General features: G+C 41.4%; 3 protein-coding genes across 4 annotated transcripts; 2 read left to right on the forward strand and 1 right to left on the reverse strand.

The window, feature by feature from the left end:
* Positions 1–340: 340 nt before the first annotated feature.
* On the reverse strand, positions 341–1,504 carry LOC133744118 (uncharacterized). Its single transcript, XM_062172254.1, has one exon. The coding sequence runs from the start codon at positions 1,490–1,492 to the stop codon at positions 449–451; it is 1,044 nt and encodes a 347-aa protein (XP_062028238.1). The 5' UTR covers positions 1,493–1,504; the 3' UTR covers positions 341–448.
* Positions 1,505–3,603: 2,099 nt separating this feature from the next.
* LOC133745076 (nuclear pore complex protein NUP98B-like) lies at positions 3,604–5,235 on the forward strand. The gene has a single exon (XM_062173070.1). It carries the CDS (start codon positions 3,604–3,606, stop codon positions 5,233–5,235), a length of 1,632 nt encoding a protein of 543 aa, XP_062029054.1.
* Positions 5,236–8,278: 3,043 nt separating this feature from the next.
* LOC133742867 (uncharacterized) lies at positions 8,279–14,346 on the forward strand. 2 transcript variants are annotated; one of them, XM_062170546.1, is made up of 13 exons: positions 8,279–9,370; positions 9,473–9,659; positions 10,019–10,131; positions 10,278–10,379; positions 10,548–10,617; positions 11,176–11,231; positions 12,060–12,110; positions 12,356–12,460; positions 12,901–12,945; positions 13,177–13,282; positions 13,368–13,573; positions 13,763–13,849; positions 13,997–14,346. In XM_062170546.1, the coding sequence occupies exons 1-13, from the start codon at positions 8,441–8,443 to the stop codon at positions 14,165–14,167; spliced, it is 2,229 nt and encodes a 742-aa protein (XP_062026530.1). In that variant the 5' UTR covers positions 8,279–8,440; the 3' UTR covers positions 14,168–14,346. The 2 variants fall into 2 exon arrangements, with proteins under 2 accessions (XP_062026530.1, XP_062026531.1); XM_062170547.1 differs by having other exon boundaries at positions 13,374–13,573.
* Positions 14,347–14,816: the final 470 nt, after the last annotated feature.

Below are 14,816 nucleotides of genomic sequence, written 5' to 3' on the forward strand. Positions count from 1 at the left end.
TATATGTATAATGATTGTTTTCATTAATACAATTAACGGTTCCATCCGCGAAGAAAAAAAAAAATCACTAAAAAAGAAATTTTGAGGTTATCAAGACTTTGAGTTTGAAATATTCTGCAGATATATAAATTTTTACTTTTGAGAGAAATATAAATTTTTACTTTGTTTTAGTCTTTTAGACTGGTTGTTTGGTTAAGTTGAATTTGACACACTATGAACTTCTGCAATTCAAGTTATGCCAGAGCCCAGAAGTAGAGCCTTGTTTCAATTATACTAGGCTAAAGTAATAAGGATGCAAACTACACAAAAGAAATTTCTGAATCTAATTAGAGAAGGAAAAACATTGTTCATGTAATGATGCAGTCAACTAGTTCCATGAGCTACTAATCAAACAGAAGCAAAAAAAAATAAAAATCACAGAGGCATAAACAGCTAGCCTTTAGCTTCATCAAGGCTTTGGAGCCATTGCTCTAAGAGCAGGTTCAAAATGCTTGCTTGCAACATCAGGTGGCGGGGCATCTTCCCCAGGAAGCACGAGAAGCCCCTTCTCGCGAAGAGGCGATGGCTTGTTGTAGCATGCATTCCACAGGGAGTCTAGCAGCTGCCTCTCCTCCCTACCTGCTCCAACATCTTCAATTCGATTTCGAAGAAGTTGCTTCAATTTCTCATCTTCTCTGATCCCTTGAGTTTTCCCTCGAGCAAGCTCAAGTAGGCCCTGGAGTGCACCTTCTCGCACGTCTACATCTTTGCTAGAGGCAAGCTGCACCATTAGGCATGGAAATCCTAACTTGTTTACTATGATGCAATCATATCTATTCTCGCGGAGTAAGTAGTTGATCAAACTCAGGGCTTTCCTTTGAAATCTCGCGCTTTCAGAAGCTAGACTATCTCGCAAGGCTTCATACCCATTATTTTCTTTGCGAAAGGCAATGACACCCGGTTTGTTGTCCCGGATCAAAGAGGAGATTGCACCAAGCGCTTTGGTTCGGACATTAACCACAGGATCGGATGTGAATAAAGAAAACAGATATTCAAAGCCGTTTGCTTCCATAACAAGTTTCTGGCTCTTTGGATTGTTCTGCACAATAGTGGTCACAACTTCTGCAGCTTTTGCTCTGATATTAGCATTGGAGTTCTTTAAGTAACCAAGTAATGGGACCAACCCGCCAATTGAGTGAAGATCGTTGGCCATGTCAATGGACTCAACATGCTCCTGCAACTCATCTAACAAATCTTCAATGTCAGCTGGAGTAACTCCTTGATCTTCCAAAACATGCTCCGGAGTTTGCATTACTAGAGAGATCTCCTTCATTCGCTTCACCACATCGAAAGTCTGCTCTTGCATTGCTTCCATGAACCACTTACGATCCTCTTCGCTTAAACTGCGGTTAGGGCCAGTCCCATCAGAATGAGCTAGGCTCCACTTCAGCAATCCTTCCCAGTTGGGTCCACCGCTGGCCATTGTTTGTTTCTTGTATTTTGATTTGGACATCTAATATGAGGTTCTATCTTCTATTTATGCTTTATTTGATTCTGAATCCTACTTTTTAAAGGCTTTGCAAGGAAAAACTATCAACCAATAATTTTTTTTTTTCCTATGAGATTAAGGAAAAGGTTTCCAAGTAGGCCTAGTTTCAAAAGAATCCTAAAGAAATAATTTTTTTTTTTACTCTTCTTCCTTTTCCCAGTGGATTTAGGAATGAGTCGACTGCTAATCTACTGCGAAATAGATGCTGATATACATAAACCCGCCAAAATGAGCTTATTGATCAGTTCCTGAATTCACTAAGGGCCTTAATCCAGCCTGGTAACCACAAGAACCAGGAAAAGTTTATTTCTTTGAGATTAATGAAATGAACTTCTTACATTTAGGCTTAATGAAAAGATTACTGAAAAGATTAATGAAAAGCTTATTTTTATGACGCTAGGTAGGTGGACTTAACATTGACGCTAGGTAGGTGGGACTTAACATTGACGCTAGGTGGACTTAACCCTGACGCTGGATGGACTTAACTATCGCTAGGTAGGTGGACTTAACATTGACGCTAGGTAGGTGGGACTTAACATTGACGCTAGGTGGACTTAACCCTGACGCTGGATGGACTTAACTATGACGCATAAAAGGAAAGCTCCCTAGTGTAATTTGGTGTCAGCCTACACACAAAAAAGAGAAAAAAGAACGCGCCTCACGCGCCTGGTTTTCCTGACAGAGAGTGATGCTCCGTCCGGCGGCGCGTCCTTGGGACGTCGTCGTCGGACGGGTCTGTGTTGATTTTACGCATTCCGGAGGGGGGCTCAGGCGAAGACGTGGCCGTGGGAAGGTGGCAGGTTGTGGTCGGTCTGTGAGTTCTCGATCTGCACTTCGCAGCTGGTGGACGTCTGCAGGTGTGGAGCGGAGGAGCGGCGGCATGATCTGGTGTCATCTTTGCTTCTGAGTTCTGGGCGTGGGCGGCGATTTGGTGTTCTGGGCAGAGTCGATCCAGATCTGGATCTATTCTTTCTGAGGATCAGGATGCTGTTGCCGATCAGACTCAAGCCGGGGTGGCGCGATGCTTTGCGGCGCAGCTGTGTGGCGTCTCGGTGGTGGGATGGGTGGACTCACGGTGATCGGAGGGCTGAGAGAGACGGTGCTCCTCGCAGGCGGATTCATGCCAGTCGGACGGTGTGGATCTGGCTTGCAGGACGGCGGCGTGCGGCTTGCAGTCTGAGCCCCTCTTTGGTTGGGCTATGTGCGTTTTGGGCCTGGGCTCTGGGCCCAAATTCGCTTTATTGTTTTAAGTTTTATTGTTGTTTGTCTTTTTCAGGTAATGGTGGCTTTATGCCGGTAATAAGTCCCTACCGAGTTGTGGTAGGGCGACGTGGGCTTGGTCCCGGACTGCACCCTTTGTGTGCCTGGTCTGTCCTAGGTAGGCAGCGAGTTCCTTGCGTTAGCAAATGGTCGCTGTCTTCTAGTGGCAGTAATGTTTCTGCTCTAGCTAGGCGGCGAGTTCCTTGCGTTAGCAAATGGTCGCTGTCTTTTAGTGGCAGTAAAGTTTCTGCTCTAGGTAGGCGGCGAGTTCCTTGCTTGGTCAAATGGTCGCTGCCTCCTAGTGGCAGGGTGAAACTGCGTGTCGTAGGAGTTCTCTCCCGACGGCAACATATCAGAAAAGCTGTGCCTATGGTAATTATGCTTCGTAGTCATCGAGTTATCTTTCTGTTATGTCACCGCAATGTTAAAGCAAATGGAGAAGCCAGTAGTGCGCTCTTTGCTAGTTGGTGCTTATTTGAATACATGTTTTTTGTAGAGTTTCCTGATATCAGTTCGGGTCGTACTCTTTATGCCTATTGTAATCAGGGGTTTAGGCTAAATGTCCCCCCCATGTATTCGACAGTTTCATTATTCAAGGCGTGAGGGCAGCCGCACCGGCCCTTTTCAAAAAAAAAAAAAAGGAAAGCTCCCTAGTGAGATAGGAATTAGTGGACTTGGCTGTGACGCTAGGTTTCTATGTGTCTGTCTGTATATAAGGAGCCTATCTTTACATCTACAAGCACAAGTAGCCATAGACTCTCAAAATCAGACCATTGTCTCTTCTTTTTCTCTCTGATTTCAAATAGAAACCAACCATGTTCGGCCAAACCAGCAGCAACACAAGTAAGAACCCTTTTGGTAGCACAACCCAATTCCAATTTGGTGCCCAAACAAGTAGACCTTTTGGAGGAGCTTCAACCAGATTCGCACCATTCGATGCTTCAACTGCTCAAACAAGTAGGTCCTTTGGTGAATTTGTAACCACAACTCAACCATCACAACCAGCTCAGAGAGGCAGTAGTCAGTTTTCATTTGGCACTAGTACTGTTCCTGCTTTTGGCCAAAAATTTGGTGCTTCGAGTTCTCCCTTTGGGGCTCAATCAACAACACAAGCAGTTGGAAACACCGCTTCTGCCGGAGGCCAACGCCAGGGAAGTAGATTGGCTGCTTACGAAGTCACACATGGACAAGACCTTAGGGCCCCCGGAACGTTTCAGTTACTGTCAATATCAGCAATGCAAGTTTACGAGAGCAAAAGCGTGGAGGAATTGCGATTTGAAGATTACCAGTTGGGGGATAAAGGTGGAAAAGCTACCATGAAGACAAACACCCCTTGCAATCCTACACCATCTTTTCCCTTTCCTCAAACATCTTCTTCTTCTTCACCTTCACCATCAATTTCATCAACTCCAGCAACCAATGCTTTTAGATGCTTTACTTCTAATTGGAGTACTTCATCTTTACCATCGATTTGTTCATCAAGTCCAGCAATCAATGCTTTTACATCCTTCAATTGTTCATCGTCAAGTCCAGCAATCAATGCTTTTACATGGACTTCATCTTCACCGTCGACTAGTTCATCGCCAAGTCCAGCAATCAATGCTTTTACATGGACTTCATCTTCACCGTCGACTAGTTCATCGCCAAGTCCAGCAATCAATGCTTTTACATGGACTTCATCTTCACCGTCGACTAGTTCATCGCCAAGTCCAGCAATCAATGCTTTTACATGGACTTCATCTTCACCATCGACTAGTTCATCATCAACTCCAGCAACCAATGCTTTTAAAACACCACCAACACCTACACCACCCTTTTCTTCCTTTCCTTCTCAGCCTTCTTCAAATCCATTTAATACCTCCAATAGTACTCCTCCTCCATCTTCCTTTCCTTCTTGGACTTCTTCACAATTAACTAGTCCATCACTTCCAGCGATCTTTACCTTTACAACACCTACACCTTTAATCCCACAGACACAAACATCCACTAGTACTCCGGCTCCTCCTCCTTCTTCTAAGCCGCTTTTCGACTGCTTTAAGACTCTTCAACCTAATACTACCCCCGGCTCAAACATTTTCAATCCAACACAGCCGCAGCCAAGCAACACACCCATTCTTCAGCAGAATAACTTAGTACAACAACCAGTACTAGTACCTGCTACAAATCCATTTGGAACCCCTCGCGCAACACCTCAGGTGTCGGATGGTGGTACTGTTCAGTATGGAATTTCAAGCATTCCTGTTGTGGATAGACCTGCGCCGGCTAACGTTAGGGTCTCATCTTTGTTGACTGCTAGACAACTGGTACAAAGGCACATTGGTTTTCCTGCTGCAAGTTCAAGAATATATGATCTTTATAAGAATAAGAATGGTAGTAGTCATCCCAAGGTCCCTTTTTTCAGTGATGATGCTGATCAAGCACCCAACGCGCCCAAGATCATGCTCTAGCAAAGAAATAGCAAGTGAAGATTATATTAGTTGAGAGATGCTGACAGGATATGAAGTCGAATTTGACGTGTTAGATTAAGAATACGTGTTTGTCCATCTTTGTCATGCTCCGGAACGTGTGATATAAAATCATCAACATATGTCTTATCTCGTAAGTTTGATTTTGAATTAGGATTGTTGGTAGAAAAGTAGTGGTATGTAGTAATCTAAAAATACATATATATTTTAAAGAAGTATAGTCATTGTTTGTTCTATATTTAGACCAGTATTGATTAATGATTACTATCTCTTCATAGAAAATCCAATACTTTGAAGAACCAATCACTCACTGTTGAAAGCAAATCATGTTGACTTTGCTAACAGTACCAAGGTAATCACTAATTAATATAATTGCTCAATCATACCTTTCATAGACACCTGAAGAAATTGGTTCATCGAATTAATAATTTAATACACCTGGATTTAAAAAAATCCATCTAAATTGAATATAATACCTTATATTTCTTCCGAAATATAACAACAAATCCAAAAAAAAAACAGATTTCAGTTTTCCCATGTGGGCTATATAAATTTACCGAGTAATTAACCAAGAGCCTGCTCCTATCTGCTCCTATCAAACATGTCAAACGAGAGACACTACTATCGTATCAATGTCTCTCAATCCCAAACAGTCGTCGAAACCTTCATCGACTGGACCCGATTTTCATCATCACCGGATCTGCTTCGACTTGAGTTTAAGCTCTTCAAGTCGGTAGAAAGCGTCTGGGTCGCAGACGATTGTGATGTTGGTGTCATCCATGATCAAACCATTAACCTGATCAAAGCTGAAGAACCAATAATGGTTACTCACACCAAGCTGTTTTCTGATCGAAGTAGCTCGATGATGAGAGGCATTCTCTCCGGCATGCATGTCCCAGAAGATGAGCAGCCAAATATTATTTTGCAAGTATTACATGGGATTAAAGTTGTGCTTGCAGAGCAGAGGGTTCGTGGCCTCGCTTCCATGCCTAATGTTCTTGTGGACATTTATGATGTGACTCTGCAGTTGCAAAACATCAATGATGATCAAACCTTTGGTCACAAACGAGATTGATAGGGTTATATAGCTAAGGGAATTATAATTATCTCCCATGGAAACAGATCATGATCTAGTTTTGGGGTTATGGGAGGGTTTGATTTGTGTAATTTATCATCATATCATGAGTACTGTTTATAGTCATATTGTATGGCATGATATGGCTGTGTATGCATGCCTTTTGACTATACTCTTATTTCTCATTTGATAGTTGTTATTTTTCAATAAAAGAAAAAAGATTATATGTATTGTTACTTCAATTACTTGTAATCAATTTATATATAGCTCTCTATTGATTATGATTAGTTTCTTCTTGTGCTTTTAGATACATATCAATTTTGAGATTTTTTTTAGTTTATTTGGTTTAAACTCATAATTTTTGGCGCGCCTTCCCGCGGTTTTAAAAATTATATAAAGCTATGTACGTACGACTAATTTCTTGTCGCGCCATTACGCGGGTATTAATTTTCATATTTAAAAAAAAAAAGTTATTCATAGCCTATTTGCTCGTTTTTATGTGGGTGTCAATATCCATTTTATTTTATAAATTAATTATGATTAGTCTCTTCATACGCTCTTACGTGGATGTCAATTTACATATTATAAAAAATAAATTTTGTTTAAAGTTTAAACTACTTATAACCAGCATCTTAATGCACCCTCTTGAGTTTGTACATTCGTTTTAATATATTTTTTTTGTGTTTTTATTTATCTTTTTTTTTATTTTTTTGAAATAAGGGCTGTGCGGCTGCCCTCAGGCCTCCATTAATGAAACAGATGAATACATAGGGGGGAACATGATGCCTAAACCCCTCAAGACAATACATATCAAGAGGAACTCCGGAATAATACAAGCAGTCTCTACAACTATAAAGTATTCAAACATGCACCTGATAGCAAAGAGTGTCATACCAACTACTCTATTTGCTTTACAATGACGGTGGCACATCGGAAAGATAAAGCAGGGCCATAGAACCAATAGATGAGTAGCTTTCCCAACATGCTGCCGATCGGGAATAATACCGACGACACGACATTTCATCCTACCACCAGGAGGTTGCAATCAATGCAAGAGTCCCCACCTCGCTAGGGTAGACCAGGAATACTGAGTATGCAGACACGGACGAAGCCCACATGTCCTTACCAAGGGTCGGCAAAGATTTATTGTATATAGAATACACCTACACTTGAAACCTACGAAAAGGAAAACATAACACTTACAGAACCACAAGCAAAGGCCCGAAACCACAGTGTTAGCCCAAAGTAGTCTGACAGGCCCATAGTCACATAGGAGGCCCAGACCCGCAGGACATCTCCACGACCCGGACCCGGCAGAAATCTCCTTCGCGTTCCCTCTGAGACGGACCACCAGCGCGGATGGAATACGCCGCCAAATTGTCGAACCCGGCATAAGTGGCCGGACCAGGCGGTGATCCTGTGAACACCGACGTCGAACCAAGAGCGCCAAAAATCTCCAAACACGGTGGTCCTCCATGGTGCCCAGGAGCCTGGGAGATCCGGAACGCACTCCTTCACTAGACCGCCAAGTTCCCGGGAAGAGTGGAATGCCGACCCCGGAGACCCTCGTTGGTGGTGGCAGACATGGCCGCCATAACATCGCGTTCCAACACTGCTTCATCTGGTCCCCGTCGCCACTCGGAATCCGACCTGTACTTGTGGGCTGATAACCTATACCTACTACATCGACGAGTCCGACGACCACGTCACCGGGACGGATCGCCGGACGGAGCGACGCAACCACAGAAACCTCCAAGCAGGAAACCGCTTCTATTCCTTTTGTAACCGCAGCAGAGCCTTTCTTTGTTATTCCGTGCATTCTGACTATTTATCTTTTGTTATATTGTAGAAAATTGAACCTTTTTTTTTATAACACCCACGGTAACATAGGTAAGGACGCACGCACTAGAAAGTCTTCGTGGTTCTCATCAATTTACCTCCAAAAGCTTCTCCAGTCAACTCCAAGTCCAAAACAGTTGCACCATTTTTTCTCTGATTCAATTCTCCTCCTCCTTCCTCATTATTCTCAACCCTTCAAACCCCAATCCCAAATCAATCCAAAACCCTAATCCCAAATTCCCTTCACCATCCCCAAATCCCAGCTCCACTCCCATGGACCCTCAACACCAACAATGGCGTCCCAGGCCCCCAATCCCAGGTACCCTCTGCCCAATTTGCTCAATTTCTCACTTCCCCTTTTGCCCTCCGCCCCCGCCCTTCCCTCAAAACCCTCACGATTCCCCCAACTCCTTCCAAAGATCCGGCCTTGATCCGTATACTATTACTCCGGCCCCGTTTCCAAATCAAACGCCGTGGCAGAGAAACCCTAATTTCGGATACGGGAACTTTCAAGGCTTCGCGCCTCCTCCTCCGCCGCCGCCGCCGTACGAATACGGTGGCAATGGCTACGTTAATGACGGTGATAGGAGCTTTAAGAGGGCGAGGATCGATGACTTTGGTTCCGGTCCGGGTTTTGGGAGCGAGTTCAACCCGAATAATGTGGGGGGGAGTTTATCAGAAGATGAGCGACGATTGAAGCTGATTCACGATCACGGCGGGGCCGGCTTAGTTTCAGTTTCTGGGAGTAATCAGGGTTGTAATGGCGAAACTATTAGTTTGCATAGTCAACAAGAGAGTGGAAAACATGGTGTTAGTGTTAATAATAATGGGAATTTCGCTTTGAATTCTATAGTAAATGAACCACAACAACCGCATTGGCAACTACATCCCAGCAATGCAATGCAGCGGCATTCTTCGGCACATTTGAAGCATGATTTTCATGCCTCCGGGCATCAACATGGAGGCTACCTTCATCCCCCAGCTTTGAGGCCAATCAGTGGGCAGCCTCCTCTTCCTGTTACTCCACCGCCTCCTCTTCCATCGAAACCGCCTGCTTCATTGTTTCCTGTTCATGTTGGTTCCTCGCCCATGATGTCTACAGCTTATCAACCGAGTCCTGAAGCTGCTCACCACTCCATGCCGCAGCCGCCTTATTTCCATAGTAAGCCATTTTCACATGTCTCTACTGGATATGTTATGGAGGTATAGTTGCTGACTTAGATGCATTTGTGGTTTATCATGCCATTGTTGTTAGGGTTGCATTTCAGTGTTGGGATTATTCTGATGATATCGTTTTATTTGTAGTTTCCCAAGGAGTCTCATGTTTTCCATCAAGCATTACCAAAGCAGTATGTGGGAGAGGGACAGCCATTTCCACAGAAGCATTCGTCTTTGGATAAGCCAAAAGTCATCGATGCTTTGCACCTGTTTAAGCAGCCACATCGAGTCACCCGCCCTGATCATTTTGTGATAATCCTACGAGGGCTTCCAGGTAATAAATGTTGAAATTGATATGTGCAAATGGGGTTTCTTGAAATCTTATATGTGTATATTGTGCTTCCTAAGTGTCTTGGACAATTGAATCTGCACAACTTGCGGTCTGCTTGATCCATGGAGGAGATTTTATTTATTATATAACTTAAATGGTAGTGAAAAACTGTTTCCATATGAATCCTGGACACATGTGATGGATTGGCGATTGCATTGTATGTTAACTGTCACATGCATGATTATGTAGTAAGCATAAAGTGGCTGCAGACAACTATGGAAAACATGCCAGGCCCATTTCTCTTTCTTTCAGTCTTTACCTTTGTCAAATTCAGTAAATCTTATAATGTATTTCTATATCAGGTAGTGGAAAGAGCTACTTAGCAAAGCTGCTGCGTGACCTAGAGGTTGAAAATGGTGGTGGTGCTCCACGAATTCATTCCATGGATGATTATTTTATGACAGAAGTAGAAAAGGTTCGCTATTGTCTCGTCTTTTTATTTCTTTTTCTTTTGAAATTATCTCGCAGTTAGTTGCTTCCTCTCACTTTCTTGTAGGGTATTCTTTAGAGTTATTTGGGCAGTTGAGAGAAATTAACTTAGTATTTTATTTTGTCTTGAAGGTGGAAGAAAATGATGCTTCAAAGTCTTCAAGTTCGTCTAGAGGCAAGAAGCCTGTAGTGAAGAAGGTGATGGAGTATTGTTATGAACCTGAAATGCAGGAGGTAATACAAAATAATTGATATGTCTATCATTCTGTTTATTGTTGTCTAGTTCTATGACTATGACACTTGATTTGAGTGTATTTGTGTGTGTGTGTGTGTATCAGGGCAATAGTGTAGTACATATAAAATTATATCAAGCATTGATGCTAATCATGTTTTTGCTCACAGGCTTATCGGTTGAGTATGCTGAAGGCATTTAAGAAGACCCTTGAGGATGGTGTTTTCACCTTCGTAATCGGTATTTCTCTATTTTGATATCGACAACTTACTGACAACATCGAACTTTATATATCTATGTCCCACTATTTTTTATTTTTTTTTACCTTGTAATTATCGTGGGTTGGGAATTTCTGAGATTTCTGGATGGAATTACTTGCAAATTTTGTGTACAGCTTGTTACACTTGTTTGGGGTCCAAATGTCCAATGATGTATAAGCTACTTTAATTTTCAGTAGCTCACTCTGATGCTGTTCATACCTCCAGTGAGACCTGTGTCTCCTATAAAACATGGGTGCATAAATAACCTACCTGAATTACTCTTTAAATAGGAAGCCAAACTGGTCTTTTATTATTTTAGATATTTTTAAATCATGAGGCATTAAAATTATAAAGTCATAGGGTTATAAAAATGGCTTTCCATTAATAAGCAATATACATTTAATAAGAAAATGATCTAGTTGATGATAGATTAGGTGGTAATGCAGTGCCCATGCACTGCCTTCATTTTCACTAACTACAGATGCAGTATTATTTGGAAATTGACCCTTTTGGTGGTGGTATGTGTTCTTCGTCTTAGTGGATGACCGCAATCTGCGGGTAGCTGAGTTTGCTCAATTTTGGGCAATTGCAAAGGTATACCCTCACTTCTCTCTTTCTCAACACCTCTGCCATGTGTTCTGAAGTGTTGACTCTATTTCTAAAATGCACTCACTGTTTTCATGAGAAAAAGTGGTGGTGTCATGTTCCGTCTACCTTGTCCATTAGAATTTTGCTTAGGTGTGGGCATAGATTTGATCAGTTGTAGGCAGCAGCATCCTGTCATTGTCAATTCCAGAAATTTATGCTCTTTGTTTTGGGTATATTAAGTTTGAGTGTAGTTTTCTATCACTGGTCTTCGTGCATCAACTGTAGGTTTGGTAAAAAAAATTTATTTCATTTGTTCTATAGAAGTTTAAACTTTCTATGTGGGTGGATGATGTGATTTGGTTCTCTGTTTAAACATTTTGATGACCTCTCTGATATATTTTATGCAATAACCTACTTTTTTTCTGGGCTTATGATAGGTTTCATAAGATAAGACATTGCCAGAGAAACTTTGCTTACTTGTCGAGCTAACTGTAGTTGGTTAAAGTGATGTAGATTCTGTTTCTTATCCTACTTTGTAGATTGCAATGTAGAATTTGGATTTAGGCATTTTTGTGTTTATTTATTTGATCTGGTGCTTCAGTGTGTGACTGCTGTCTCTGTAAGGAAGCTGATCACTCCAGGAACTAGACCTGAATTCCATTTAATTTCTCCATCCGGAAGCAATTTTCCTCTCTATTACTCTCTGACTCATAATTTATGGAAAAGGATGCCGGTCATTATATTTTTTCCAATATCCATAATGCTGGTTAATCATATAGTGATGTGTTCATCGTCTGTTTTTTCTTCACTCATTTTTTTTTTCTTTCTTGTCAGAGTTCGGGGTATGAAGTTTATATACTAGAAGCACCATATAAGGATCCTGCGGTGAGTATTATCTGTTGGTACTATATTTTGTACAGTGCTTTGTGTCATTAACAAATATTTTATTAAGTGTCCTGGTGAAAGTACAATTTTTGATGAACCAGCGCTGGCATACAATAAAATTAGTACCTTGCACGTATTTGTGTTGAATAATTAACACGGGATAATTCTCTTTCTTGAAAAAAGCCGAAATAGACATAACTCAGGTAACAACTTCTTGAAGCTTTGTGAATTTCTTGGATTTTTAGGGCTGCGCAGCTAGGAATGTGCATGGCTTTACTCAAGAAGACATACAGAAGATGGCTGAACAGTGGGAGGAATCTCCATCCATATACTTGCAATTGGACGCCAAGGTTAGTTATCAGTGAACCTTTTTGCTTAGGGTTAGGATGGAGGAGCTGGAAGAAAACCTCAGCTGTATACAAACAATTAAAGATGGAGTTGAGTTAACACTCTTACCTTTATCATTTAGGGGGGATGGGGAAGGAAAAAAGAAAAAGCTTGTGTTGAGTTGGGATGGCTATTAACTTGTGATTGTAAGAGTAACTTCTTTGAGTGAGGATGGCTATTAACTGTGAATGTAAAAGTAACTTCTCTTTGGTCCCTTCACAACTTGGGCCCCTCTTCTCCGCCTAAAACCCTCCTTACTATTTGGTGTTCAACTTCCCTTTTAATAAGGAGAGGTTGCACTTAGCTAGAAGAGCGAATTAGAGTAATAATTTTTTTAAAATTTTACAGTGACTTATTTTGATTCTGGGTTTTGGTTTAATGCTGTGTATTGCTGGTTTGACAGTCATTGTTTCATGGAGATGATCTGAAGGAAAGTGGTATTCAAGAGGCAAGTTAATTACCTGCCTGTGACTCTTTTTGCTTTTACTGTACTTGATCGCTACACTTGTGAAAATGAAATTTATACTCCAGTTCTTTTTTTTTTGGTAGAAAAGTCGGCGAGCATAAATTGTGGTCACCGACAATTTGTAGTCTAGGAGATAATTACTTTATATGTGAAAATTGGGATCTTTTTTCATGTGGTTTGATGCTAAACCATTCTTTATCTGATGTCTACCAGGTGGACATGGATACAGAAGATGCAGATAATGATGTTACATCTGAAGCGAGAGAGAGAAAGCCGGAGAAGACCATGGAACCTCCTGCTGAAGACAATGTGCCTGATGGTATTTTTGGCCTTAATTCTTCAAGTTTAGTATTTGTGTATGAGCCTATGGTAAGTTTGAATTAATCAGATTTACTAAATTGAAGCCTTAGGATCTTCAAAGGATGTGAAGAGCTTAGATGCTGAAGAAGATCACCCAAGTGTAGAAGTGAAAGGACTAGGAAGGAGTAAATGGTCAGAAATAATAGATGAAGATGATACAGATAAAATTGAAGAAGTGAAGGGTAATGCTCTTTCTGGACTGATTCAAGCTTATCGCAAGGAAGCGAAATCTGTTTGCTGGAGTGACCAGGTATGCCTCATCTCATCATTGAATCATTACTTTGGGCGGAGGGCTCTGATTTTGTTAGCTTTTTTCTTTAGAGGTGCAAACAGCTCTCATGGATTACTTTTGGGTTTTGTTTTCTACATGCCTTTTCACATCCTTTTTTGTACTAATACTTAATTGTTGCAACTTTACTTTTGCTCTCTTTTCGTCCAGGTTGGCAATACTGGGTTTTCAATAGCAGCAGCAAAGAAGGCAAATGTATCGTCCTTGGTCATTGGTCCGGGCGCTGGATACAACTTGGTTAGTTACCTACCTTTCATGGAAACTACTACATTATGCCTTCCATGATGTTTAGCTAGAGCTTTAAGAACTATGGGCCCAAGACTCACCTTGTTATAGTGCCTTTATAATAATGGTCCCATTGTGACTTACTTTCAACACTTGCAGAAGTCCAACCCCTTACCTGAAGAAGAGAACCCAGTCGCAACCCGTAGCACTGCTAAACCAAAGAGGCAGAACGTATTCCAAGATCAACTTCGTGCAGAACACGAATCCTTCAAAGCTGTTTTTGACAGGAGGCGACATCGAATTGGCGGGCTTGATTTGGAAGACGAATAAATCATAGGAGCCAGGAACCTTTCCTGCAAAATTGTTGTTGGAATATTATTTACCTTAAATGTATCAATTTAGCTGTTGTTAGATCGGCACTTGAATGAGAGCGAGCAAATCCGTGTAATATGTACAACGATTTCCCACAAGTTCAATGAAATCCATCTCTTCTTACCTTTCATTTTCAAGTTGGAATCTTGCCCCCTAATCCTGACTAAAGTAAACTTGGATGTACCACTGGTCTTATTCAAATTAAAAGGAGACTTAGACTAGTATAATTGTCTATACGAGCAATTACTCTCTTGAACAGTCTGCAAATTCAATGATAACAACTAGTGATAATTGAAAAGGAGGCTTAAACAGTCATGTACTCTTGGGTCAACCATCAATTAATAGAAGTAGTTGATAAATGTAGGCATGGTCATGAATATATGTGAAATGCCTATCATACCGCCCAATAGTTAATACTCGAGGCTTAGAGACCTAGACAGCTCTATTTAGGGTTTAGGGTTTAGGGATTAGGCAGCTCTATTTGGCCTCCCTTCCACATCATAAACACTAGCAGTTAGCATAGCAATCACTAATTACTCCGGTGGTTGAGGCAATTGTGGTGATCCCCAAGTCTAGTTCAATTAAAAGGAGACTAAGACTGGGTTCG

Source organism: Rosa rugosa, chromosome 4 (genome assembly GCF_958449725.1).
Source record: "Rosa rugosa chromosome 4, drRosRugo1.1, whole genome shotgun sequence".
NCBI lineage: Eukaryota > Viridiplantae > Streptophyta > Magnoliopsida > Rosales > Rosaceae > Rosa > Rosa rugosa.

Bases quoted from the DNA above. Each gene is read 5' to 3' on its own strand.
- LOC133742867 (XM_062170546.1), top strand. From the start codon at position 8,441: ATGGACCCTCAACACCAACAATGGCGTCCCAGGCCCCCAATCCCAGGT. The intron at 9,660-10,018 runs GTAATAAATGTT...TTTCTATATCAG, and splicing joins AATCCTACGAGGGCTTCCAG to GTAGTGGAAAGAGCTACTTA. The intron at 12,461-12,900 runs GTTAGTTATCAG...CTGGTTTGACAG, and splicing joins ACTTGCAATTGGACGCCAAG to TCATTGTTTCATGGAGATGA.
- LOC133744118 (XM_062172254.1), bottom strand. From the start codon at position 1,492: ATGTCCAAATCAAAATACAAGAAACAAACAATGGCCAGCGGTGGACCC.
- LOC133745076 (XM_062173070.1), top strand. From the start codon at position 3,604: ATGTTCGGCCAAACCAGCAGCAACACAAGTAAGAACCCTTTTGGTAGC.